Below are 11,733 nucleotides of genomic sequence, written 5' to 3'. Positions count from 1 at the left end.
ATTGCCACTTGAGTGTGGCTTACCGGGACGAGTCTAACGGGCATCCATCTTGGAGAGGAGAGTCATGGCGACTGCCTGACTTGGCTTCTTTCTCCCAGTATTCTGTTCTGTTTACTCCACCTACCTAATTTTCTGTCCTATTAAAGGGCCAAGGCAGTTTCTTTATTTAACCAATGAAATCGGCACAAAACAGAAGATTCCCACATCAGAGAGCCTCCAAACCTTTCTCCCAGGCCCTTTCCATCAGCAGCTCTGGTTACCACCTCCCTTTCGCCTCTTCTGTTCTCTTATGCTTGCCCTGGTCTGCCTGCTCCCTGATGTTGGACTGCTAAGAGCCAAAGATTTCAATCTCTTTTTTTCTCTGGTTTTTCAAGACTGGGTTTCTCTATGCAGCCCAGGCTGTTCTAGAACTCACTCTATAGACCAGGCTGGCTTCAAACTCAAGAGATCTGCCCGCCTCTGCCTCCCAAGAGCTGGGATTAAAGGTGTGCGCCACCACTGCCACCCCCACTGCCCAGCTGTGATTTGTGGTGCTCACCTAGGACTCTGACAATGTTCAGAGCTCTCTTGACCATGTGACATCCTTCCGAGAGGCACAGGGTCAGGGGAGTATGCCTCCTGTACCTCAGGGCTTGGGGTCAGGAGGCTTGTTGTTCTGCCCTGATCAACATCTGGTGAGCTGCAACTGTAACAGCGCACACCCCTTAGGTCTAGGGAGGAACACCGCTGATTTGGGATGCCCTTCTGTACACTGCGAATGTATTGCTTTTATTGGCTGATGAATAAAGACACTTGGCCGATGGCAGGGCATAATATAGCTAGGTGGGATATCCAAGCAGAGGTGAAGAATCCAGGTGAAATCCAATACAGGTGAAGAAGGGTGGGGCCAGCAGAGAAGTCAGCGAATGACAGGAGAACAGATAATGCCATGAAGCGACGCGGCAATACATAGATTATTATACATGGGTTGATTTAAATGGAAGAGCTAGCCAGTAATAGCCTGAGCCATCGGCCAAGGAATTATAATTAATATTGAGCCTACAAATGACTATTTTATAAGTGACTGTAGGGACTGGAAGGGGCAGGAGAGAAACCTGTTCAGAGGGGCAGGAAGGGATAGGAAAACTTCTGGCTACACACACCCGCTAAGTAAGCAGTATGTGGATCTTTTGGGGGTGGGGTAAGGGTGGCCTGCCACAGTGTCCTCTCTATCAGTCTTGCCCAGGCTCTTCCATGGGTAAGGGGTCCCTGGGAGGGAACCTGCACCTCCTGGCCTCCACATTCTCAGCTGGCTGGCAGGTGGTGGGGGGGGCGATGGAGAGAGGTAGAAATCCTTAGCCTCAGGCCTAGGGCTCAGGTTAGGCCCCTCCCACCAGATTGAGTGCCAAGGAACACAAGGTTGGAAACAGGATTGCCAAGTCTGGCTGGCTTTGGAGGAGAAAATTGAAATCCCAACCCAGGCTCTTCGACTTCTTCCTGTGCAAATGTGTGGTCTCACCAAACCCTGGAAGATTGGGAAATAGTTGGGTAATGGGAGGGCTGGACCAGTTTCCTCTCCTGCTGGCCCCCACTTCCCTCCCACCTGCCTGCCTTCTACTCATTAATGCCTAATCTTTAGGTTCTCTGATCATCTACGGTGCTTGGCCAGCTCCAGGTCCGGGCTCTGAACCCAGGTTCATCCAGTGCAAGACAGGGCCCGACCCAACTCTAGAGGAAGGAGAGGCGGTTTGGTCCAGCACCATCTGGGCAACGCTGGGGGCCAGCGGCTGAGTGCTGTGTCTTCCCACACGCACACCTCAGCCCTGGACCGATGGACGGCGCATAGGTGCCGGCCGTCCTTTTGTGCTCGACGGGATCTATAAATCACCCCACACCCTCGCACCTGTAACCCAGGCCCAAGTCCCCGCCTGCTGACAAGCGGGCTCTGTCCCTGCCAGCAGTGGACTGGGCTGCTCACAGACCTTCCGCTCCTGCCTCCTCCCGCCCCCGGTGCTGTGACGGGAGGGACGGGCCGAGGGCGGGGATCTGGGCTGTACCCAACCCGACCGGCGCGCAGCTCTAGCGAGCGCAGTTACAGTTGCCGGCGAAGTTTCCGCAGCCCCAGATCTCCGCGCCCCAAGTCCTGGCAGCCCCAGTTCTCCGTGGCCCCCGAGGACTTTGAAACTCCCGCAGCTGCAGCCCAACGCATCTCGAGGTCCTGCACCTCTACGCGCCCACCATGCTGCTGAAGTGAGTCCGTTTGCGGTCGTGTCCCGGGAGTGGGATGGGTGTAGGGGAGCCGTGGGCTGGAGCCGGGGACCCACCCGGAATCGTGGCTGAGAGCGCCCGACAGTAATCTGGCTGCGGCCCAACAGAGGCGCGGCCGTCTGTCCCCCACTGCTCACCTGGACCTGCCTGCATGAACGGCAGGGGGCGGCGCGGGGCCAACCCGCTGCACCGCCGTCCAGACCCTGGCGCGTGGGCGAGTGGCTCGTGGGAGGAGGAAGGGCAAAGGCCGAGGCTGAAGGTGAAGACGCACACCAGCCCCCAGCACAGGCTTACCCGCCGCTGCCTTTGTCCCTGCTGATTTCCCAGAAGGAAGGATGTGCGCTACCTCAAAGCCCGGTTCATACCCACTGCTTGCGGACAGGGCGCCCCCTCCGTGTACTTGGCATCCTACAGATCCAGCGTGCCTAGGGGAAAGTAGGGAGGAGAGGGAGGGAGGGTGGGAGGGAGGGAGGGAGAGAGAGTGTTTGCACTTTGGCTTTTCCCTAAACTATCCCCCCAGGCACTTGTTCAGTGGACACCCTGTCCCCCTTGGCTGCTTAGTGAGACCCCCTGTCCACAGATGTCCTACCTATAGTCTCCAGGGAGAGAAAAGGGGAGCACCTGCAGGCTATAGAGTCCCTGATGACCAGTGGCTGGCTTGAGTTTGTGTGTGGGATCCCTAGACCTGAGGCATGATGACAATTTTCTGAGACTTTCAGGACTGCTGTTGAGGGAGAGTGAAGTTTCAGATGTCGAAGTTGCACGAACAATTGAAAAGCATGTATGCCCCGGCAGGGTCCTACCCCAAGCAGAGAGTCTGTGTGAATAGATGGTTTTGCAGAATGGCTAAAGTATTCCAGGTCTCTTTAGGGTGAGGTGCCTCCCCTTTCTCCACCCCCTCATTCATCCACCCCCTACCCACCACCTGGCAAGGCCTCCTGTGTGGCTTGGGAGAGGAGATGGAAAGGCTGAGGGGCATAGGACACCAAATCTCCTGTGAGTTCTGGGAGACACATTCCAGCCGCCAAGGGTCTGGAACGTGGAATCCCTCCAAGTCTGGTTTCAGATGATTCTGTCTCTCACCCAAGCTTGCCTCCCTTGGGGCCGGCAGGTGTCTCCATGCCCTTAACACCTCAGATGCAGCTTCTTATAGTCTTGTGTTCCTCTTCAGGAAGGCTAGGTGACAGAGAAGGGGCACAGGCCTCAGCAGTGATTCTCAGTGCCCCTTTACATCACACAAATCAACTGTCTTTCAGAGTTTGGAGGCTCTCAGACCCTGGGGACCTGCTGTGGGTGGAGGAAAGGGAGGTGTCTGGTCCTGGTAGACTCTCTGATGTCTCTGAGGAACAGCAGCCAAGGGTCCGGCTACAGGGGACTTCATGTCTCTGACAGGTGCCACTATCTCCCGTCCTTGGGAACCAGCCAGCCTGTGTGGAAGAAGCACCGTCTTCTTTCAGGAGGGTTCTTTTCCAGTCCGGGTCTGCTCCTGCTGCTCCTCAGCAGCCTGCACGCTGGTAAGTTGGGATGCTTCATGCTGTGCAAAGCGTAGATGTAGGCAGGGCATTAGGGAAACCCTGGACACAGCCCCTTTGACCTCTCCAGAGGTCCACTGGAGAGAGCTGGGTCCCCACCCCTAGGATGATATACAGGGTTGGAGGTCATAAAGGGAAGTGCTTTTCTAAGCTTTGTACTTTTCACCACATCTCTTGCTTGGGGTCAGTAGAATGTCCCTCCTGGTCTCTTTGCATGGCGAGCCATAAAAGCTACCTTTGGGAAGAACTGGGGGCCGGACACTGCCAAAGCTAGGGATGGACCAGCATTGGCACTAGGTGGACGCTTGTACCTCACACCTAAGTTGACACAAGGACTCTCACCCACCCTCCTCATGAACCTCACTGATCAATCCCTTTCTTGCCTTGGTGGGTTGGGGTAGGATTAGTGTTTGGATCTTGAGTGATAAACTGGGCCACTTTTGAATCTCTGCAGAGAGCGAAGTCAAAGAAATCCACGCGATGGTGGGCAGCGATGTGGAGTTCGGCTGCCTTTACCCTGACAAAAACCATTTCAGCTTGAATGATCTGCTGTTTGTCTATTGGCAAATCGAAAACCCCCAAACTGTGGTGGCCTACTACCTGTCCAATGAGTCTACAAGGGCGCATGCGGATGACCGATACAAGAACCGGGCCCATCTGTCACTGGAACGCATGAAGCAGGGTGACTTCTCTCTGCACCTGCAGAATGTCACTCCCCAGGACAACCAGGAGTTCACTTGCCTGATATTTAAGAATGCCAAAAAAGTCTTACATGAGACAGTCAGGCTGCACGTGGCAGGTAAGACCCTCCAAACGGAGAATTGGCTTTACTCAGCCTGATGCTCTTGAACAGACAGTCCAGCCTGTCTCTGTGGTGGCCTTCTGTTTACTTGTGCAGCTCTGATCTGAGCAGAGTCCAAGAACCCCAGATTTCAGAGAACTGTCTATTTGGCCATCTCTGTCTTTAACTGTCCAATTCAACTCAAAGTAGATACTAAAAACTGAGTTAGTAGTGGGTGGGGTGATGGCCCATTCAGTAGAGTGTTTACCATACAAACTTGAGGACCTTAGTTCAATCCCAGTACCCATATAAAGTCAGACCGAGTGGCATGTATTTGGTTGTAGCCTCAGGGAGGCAGAGATAGCTGAATCCTTGGCTCACTGGCTAACCAACCTAGCCCACTGAGCTTTGGGCCAGTAAGAGCTTCTTCCCCCTAAAAATACAAGGTGGACAGCTCCTATGGAACACTAGATGCTGTACTCTGACTTTGTGCACTCCTACACACATGCGCACAAAGCCCCTGCACAGCCCCAACATGTTCTCACATACATGCATACACAAGGAGTAAGGAGCACTGGAAATCTAAATGAGGTAGACTTTAAGGGAAAACTTACTCCACAAGGATTTGGGGGCCCTTGGTGGGGAGGCAGTAGGTCTCTAGTGAGGAAAACTAGGCTCCCACACCAAACTCCTGATCCCTTATGGAGGCACTGTGACCAAAACGTTTAATCTAGACAACAAAGAAATGTTGACAGAGATGTCCCATAGTTTCAGGTTTGGGGCCTTCCTAGAGGGAGAGGCACCGTGGCAGGGCAGTGCAGGTGATGGCAGGAACATGTGGCAGAGGCTGTTCAGCACACAACAGACCAGGATGCAGAGGAAAGGGCAGGCTAGACAGCGACTCTTCTTCTCTTCCTTTAAATATTTATGGGTATGGGTGTTTTGTCTGCATGTATGTCTGGTGGCCACAGAGGGAATCAAATCTTAAGAGTTAGAGATGGTTGTGAGCTAGGTGTTAGGAATCCTCCGGAAGAGTCCTCTGGAAGAGCAGTCAGTGCTCTGAACCGTCCCTCAAGTCAGTGTATGGTGGGAGTTAATCCAGTTAACCTTCTGGACCCCCTCATAGACGTGCCTAGAGGTTCATCTAAGAGCAGGTGGTTTCGGTCCAGTCAAATGGTGGTGAAGGTTTAGCCGTCTATGTCTATGGGGCAGTCAGCCCCGTGGGCAGTAGGAGCTTCTTTGGCTTTGCTCTGGTCAGGCATCCCCACTGGTCTGAGCCTTCTTCACCACTGCCTCCTTTCCCTGCAGCGAACTTCAGCACACCCGTCATCAGCACCTCTGGTCCCGTCACCCCAGACCAGGAGGGACTCACCCTCACCTGCATATCCAGGAATGGCTACCCCAAGCCCAACCTGTACTGGATCAACCGGACGGACAACAGCCTGATAGACGAGGCTCTGCAGAATAACACTGTCTCCTTGAACGAGTGGGGTCTATATGATGTCATCAGCACCTTGACGGTCCCATGGGTGGCTCATGTGAACGTTAGCTGTTCTATAGAGAATGTGGTTCTCCACCAGAACCTCACTAGCATCAGCCAGGCAGGTGAGGCCCAGGCTGGGGTACAGGGACTCAGCGGGCATCCAGGTCGTGGGATAGGAGAGGCCCAGTCATGAACAGACTCCTTACAGAGAGTGGCAATGAGGGACTCTTGCTTTCTGCAGGCAGGGGTAGAGAGTCCTTCTCTGGGTTGTCATAGTAACCTTTACTCACTGTCCAAGCAAATGATTAGCATGGCTATCACCCACAGCAGATGTTTCTTGTGCTCTTTAGCCAGTGAGGCTGTGCAGAACCTGGTGCACCTCAGGAGCCAGAGATCTTGACCAGGATGGAGGGCCATACCGGGGCACTCCCCCACATTCTCTGCCTTTGAACATGTGCCCCCCCTCAGGGCATTCAGCTGGGCTTAGCTGCTGACTGCATCCTCTATAAACCACAAAGACATGAATGACCCTCCCCAGAGACCTTAGTCATCCCAGTCCAGAACCAAGGCAGTCCCCAGATATTAGAAGAGTGATTCTGTTCATAGGAAGTGTCGCAATTAGGTGGTCCATGGAGGGAGAAGACAGGTGAGAAGAGGCCAGAAGCTGGGGTGCAGTGGGGTGAGGAGGAGTGCTGGTACTACATTGGCATCCTCAGTGCTGTTGAATTGACACAGAGTGGGTACCTATGTATTGTGCAAATGTCAAAGGAGAGATTGTATTTCTTTCATACCCCACCCTTGCAAGCCCAGGGATAAATATTTCATTTGTATTTTAATAAATAAAGCTTGCTTGAAGACCAGAGAGTAAAAACAGCCACACTGGTCAGCCTTACAGACCAGGCAGTGGTGACACACACCTTTAATCCCAGTAGCCATAATGACACACACCTTTAATCCAAGTAGCCACAATAGATTGCCATAGAAACCAGGTGGCAGTGGTGCTCACCTTTAATTATAAGACAGGAGGAGACCCCTCAGCAGTCTTACTCTGAGCTTTCCTGGAGGCAGGGTCATCGTTTTAGACTGAGGTCGAGGAAGAGCCAGTGGCTGGCTGCTTTGCTTTTCTGGTCTTCAGGATAAACCCCAATATCTGTCTCTGGTTTTTATTAATGGTGCTTCAGGGCCCCTGGCCTGAAAGAGCACATGTATACCAGCCCGAGATTTTAAAACACATGCAGTGATGGCAGGGAACCTCTTGAAAATCCTCTGCCCCTTTCTTCCCAGGGAAAAGGCCTCCTTATCAAGGTCCTTTAAGTCTTGAGCATTTTCCCATTTCCTTTCTTTTTCTTCTTTTTTTTTTTTTGGTGGGGGGCGTGGAGAAGAGGGGTTTGAAACAGGGTTTCTCTGAGCAGCCCCGGCCATCCTAGAACTCTCTCTGTAGGCCAGGCTGGCCCCTGCCTCCCATTGCTGGGATTAAAGGTGTAAGCCACTACCACCTGACCACATTTCCTTTCCTTAGACAGGGTCTCCTGTAGCCTAGGCTGGCCTCAAACTCTGTAGCCAAGGTGAACTTGTATTGATTCTCTGTCCCCACCTCTGGAGTGCTGGGGTGACAGGTGTGTTCTGCCACACCCAGTTTATGTGGTCCTCAGATGGCACCCAGGGTTTAATGTCTGCTAAGCAAGCACTGTACCCACTGAGACACATTCCCTTTCCTGCAGAAAAATCCACTGGAAACAATGACAGCTTCACAGGCAATCTACAGGAGCACCGCAGCCAGAATGCCATTTTCATCATCCTTCCCTTGCTCCTGGTGGTCGCGGGTGCCATTGTTGCCTGGGTTTGCAGAGCCAAGTGTCCCCACAGACGCTATAAAGGTTTGTTTGAGACTCGCTGACCATCTATTTACTCTGTTGCTGTGAAGGCTTTGGGTTTTACAGATTCCTACACACTTTGAGAAGATTGCATTTAAGATCTACTTTAAAAAAGCATAGGCATGCTTAGCAAGAGCCTGACGCCTCCCAGAGGAGGCAAGAAGCCACTAGTTCTCAGTTTGTGGCCAATACCAGCAATGTCTGAGCTGCTCCCCTGGCCCATGGCCCCCTACTGATCTGGACAGAGCCCCTGAGCTGGGGACACAAAGCACCACTTAAAAAAATATGTATATATACATATATACACACATATATATGTATATGTACACATATATACACACATATGTATAAAATTTTATTTGTATGCGTGTGTACCTGGTGTATGTGTGTGTATATATGTGTGTGTGTGTGTGTGTGTGTGTGTGTGTACTATCTATGTGCAGAAGCCAACAGAGGTCAGAAGAAGGCATGAATATAAAGTTATAGGTGGTTGTGATCCACCACGTGGGTGCCGGGAATTGAACCCAGGTCCTCTGCAAGAGCAGTAAGTGCTCTTAACCACTGAGCCATCTTTCCAGCCCTGACATAAAGTGACTTAAATGTTTCTGTCCACTTGTTCCTTAAAATCCATCTTCCCTTAAAAGCAAGATTGTCTGGGGAGCCCCTGTGGGGAGTCCTCTCCTGCCCAGAGTAGAAACCTTGGGGAGATGGTGGACAGAAGGGGTGATGCTACCTTCCCACAAAGCCTGAACCTCTCTGCTTTGACCCGCAGGTCCCTGGACTGTCGCACGGGAGCACACAGGTGAGTGTGATTTGGGGGCGGCAGGTTGACTAAGTTGTCATGGCCCTTCACACCTTCAGTTGGTGGTTTGAAATACCTGATGATTCCATAGATGGAGAAACCCTGTCCTGTGGTGGAAACTTCTAGGCCCAGCACAGCAGATAGCCCTGTCATAGGTCCCCAGGCCCCTCCTGCCTCTGCTCTGTGGGACTCATCAAATCTATGATTCTAGCAACTCAGTCTTTTTTGGTGGAGGTGTGCCTCCTATAGCCCTGAGAACAGTGGCAGGTGGACCTTCATAGTCCCCAGAGGTGTGGATTCATATCCCAGTATTAGAGAGACATCCACACACAGTGTTGGTGACCACCAGATAATGACCCTGGCTTTAAGGCCTTTGCCACCTCCAAAGTGACTGTACCTCCCTGAACTTGACTTCTTCCTCTTAGAGGGTGTGTGGTCCCATCAGTGCTGGGATGGGGCCGGTTCGCTTACCTTGGGTGAGCAGGCTTCGATGGCTGACACCTCCCATTCCAGGCTGGCCAAGCTAGTGTCAGACCACTTTGGAACAAACTTAAAGGGCTGGGCCACTTGGTCCTCACCCAATCATGTGACTCCTCTAGCCAGCTGCTTCTAATTTTTATCCCCTTTCCCCCTGAGTCCTAGGAAGGATCATTTCATTGTCTCCAAAATTAAAACACTGAGGATGGATTGCTCAGTAGAAAGTGCTTGCCTGGTGGGCATGAGGAGGTGGGACAGCCTTCACCTTCCTCTTTCTTCTTCCTTCTAAGACCATGCCTGACCCCAGGATGTAAACTGGGCTTCTGTGAGATGCCACCAGTGGATGTTGGGCTCGGCTTCAGAACTGAATCCCACGGACCTGGTGGCAGAGGGGACAGTGGGCTATCCGCTTATGCTCTGTGATGGAGGACAGGAGTCCCCGGCCTTGAGAGGCACATAGGATTGAGCCCAGAAACCGCGAGGGAGACCTTTCCAGTGGACAGCAGTGACATCAGAATACGGAGCCCACCCGCAAGCAGCTCCTATCCAACACAGAGAGGAAGCACTTGTGGGGAGGTCCTTCCCCAGCTGGAGCCCCAGAGCACGTGACTTATTCCCAAGTTCTTCGATAAAGGGCATTTGAGCCACTCTGAAAGCACCTACAAAATCCACTGGAGACCATTTCCCTACAGAACTTTCAGGAGGGGAGAAAGTCTGACCTTATTTATTTTGGCCTATTTGGGCCTCCTAGAGGCTGTGTGGGCTTTTGTCTACAGAAAACCTGCTGTTGGTGATAATGACTGGGCTCAGAGGTTTGGAGTCCATGGCTTTGCAAAGTCAAAGGGACAGACCTCAAAGCGAAACATGGCCTATGCGCCACCCACGGGTGCTTCTTGCTCATAATCGAGGGCCCACGAATCTGACTATCCTGTGTATATAGAAGCTTCCTTCAAACCTCTAGCTCTTCCAGACTGCCCACAAAGCTGGGGGAACACAGCTCCCCTCCCCCGGCCTCAGCAGCCCAGGAAGACCTATGAAGACCCCTGCCATGCTTGAAACCACCAGACCCACCACGTGCCCGCAGCCTTCAGGGTCTTTATGGTGTTGGCTAGAATAGAACAAGTGACTCTGGTTCTAGATGGTTCTGTAAAGTTGGCTGCTGGGCCACCTAGGTGTGCACAAGCTCCAGGGACATGCAGTCAGGACATGGACGCCCCAGTGGGACACGACATCTGACCCGATTTGTGAGCAAGCACCTTTCCCCTTTCCTGCCCAGAGGCTTCAAAGTCCTGGACGGTAAGGGCCTGTGAGATATCTCAGGCCTGGATGGAGCAGAAGTGAGAACCCTGGGGTCAGGCTCAAGGGGATCAATATTATGCGGATCTGTCTGCTTTGCTGCCCACAGACTCTCCTTCACATGGACTTCTTTATGGAATGAGCATTGAGACCCACGTCTTCCTGCAAGCATTACGTATCTGTAAAATAGCAATTGTTATGGGTCCTGAGTTGGCAGCTACCGCAAGGAAGGACAAGGAGGTCCTGGGGTGCAGAGCCCCAAGGAGAGTAGTTTGGGAATGAGTGCCTCCCCAAGTCCCAGGACACAGCCATGCCCAGGGGTCTGGGTGGGGTGGCATGTGGCTGCCCAGCAGGGACATTTGCTCACCTACTTCCACTTTTCTGTCAGAAGGGAGTTTCGGATCAGAAAGTGATGAGCCCTACAGTCTAGATGCCTCGGGCACCACAAACACCATTCCCACTGCTTCTGTAGACAGTGGGGACCCTCACCAACTGTACCTAGACCTTTGGCTGCTCACTCTATGGTCACCATTGCTGGGTGATTCCAGCAGGCCTCACCTTCCCATGGACCCCTGGGAGAACCCCCTTCCCCACCCCAGCGCATCAGCATTTGGGAGACCTGCCCTGTAACCTCTGCCTCCTTCAGCCCAGAAGCCTGCTGGCGCCCTTTATCTGGGTTGTAGATGGGGCTGGATTTCAATGTTCTCCTAGTAATTTCCAGAACTCTGACAAGGGAATAAATGCAAGATGTGCCTTGAGCCTTGTGTCTGGTGGCTTGTGTCAGTGTGGTGAGTCTGGCTCCATCAGCCCGGCTGTCACATGTGCTGTCACAACATCAGGTGGCTCTATCCCTTAGGGGACACGGGCAGTCACTCTTGGGGCTTGTTAAAACCCTGACGCAAAAGCCAGAGGCACCTTTCAGCATCCCATAAAACCCAGAAAGGGTCCCAAGGGGAAAAGACCTGACCTCAGCGGTCACCTTCTGATAGGTGGACAGGGCGGGTGGCCCCTAGCTTGATTAGCTCATCTCATCACTGTGTCCTGGAGATGGAGTCTGTCTATCGGTCTGTTCAATCCAGATATTCCCAATAGAGAGTATGCTGGGATGTGGCAGCTGTGGCTCTGGTATGGAGAAGGTGGCTCCTCTCTGCTGCTGCCTGGTCGACCCTGTGATGGGTCTGAGGATGCTTCCACTTGCGCTCTTACAGGGTGTCCATCCCGGGTCCAGCACCAGCTTGATC

General features: G+C 52.8%; 1 protein-coding gene and 1 long non-coding RNA gene across 2 annotated transcripts; both read left to right on the top strand.

The window, feature by feature from the left end:
* The first annotated feature begins 2,071 nt into the window (after positions 1-2,071).
* Icoslg (inducible T cell costimulator ligand) lies at positions 2,072-7,184 on the top strand. The gene is made up of 4 exons (XM_041634807.1): positions 2,072-2,229; positions 3,640-3,761; positions 4,234-4,578; positions 5,869-7,184. Exons 1-4 carry the CDS (start codon positions 2,219-2,221, stop codon positions 6,234-6,236), a joined length of 846 nt encoding a protein of 281 aa, XP_041490741.1. The 5' UTR covers positions 2,072-2,218; the 3' UTR covers positions 6,237-7,184.
* Positions 7,185-7,807: 623 nt separating this feature from the next.
* On the top strand, positions 7,808-11,250 carry LOC121435183. The gene is made up of 3 exons (XR_005972554.1): positions 7,808-7,920; positions 8,690-8,719; positions 9,487-11,250. It is a non-coding gene; the product is annotated as an uncharacterized LOC121435183 (long non-coding RNA).
* The last annotated feature ends 483 nt before the right edge of the window (positions 11,251-11,733 follow it).

The sequence above is a fragment of the Microtus oregoni genome, unplaced genomic scaffold (genome assembly GCF_018167655.1).
Source record: "Microtus oregoni isolate MIOR12 unplaced genomic scaffold, Mior012 000046F_ref0000063, whole genome shotgun sequence".
In the NCBI taxonomy this organism is placed as follows: domain Eukaryota; kingdom Metazoa; phylum Chordata; class Mammalia; order Rodentia; family Cricetidae; genus Microtus; species Microtus oregoni.
Note: the sequence above shows the minus strand (reverse complement) of the source record. Positions and strands in the feature narration are given on the sequence as shown.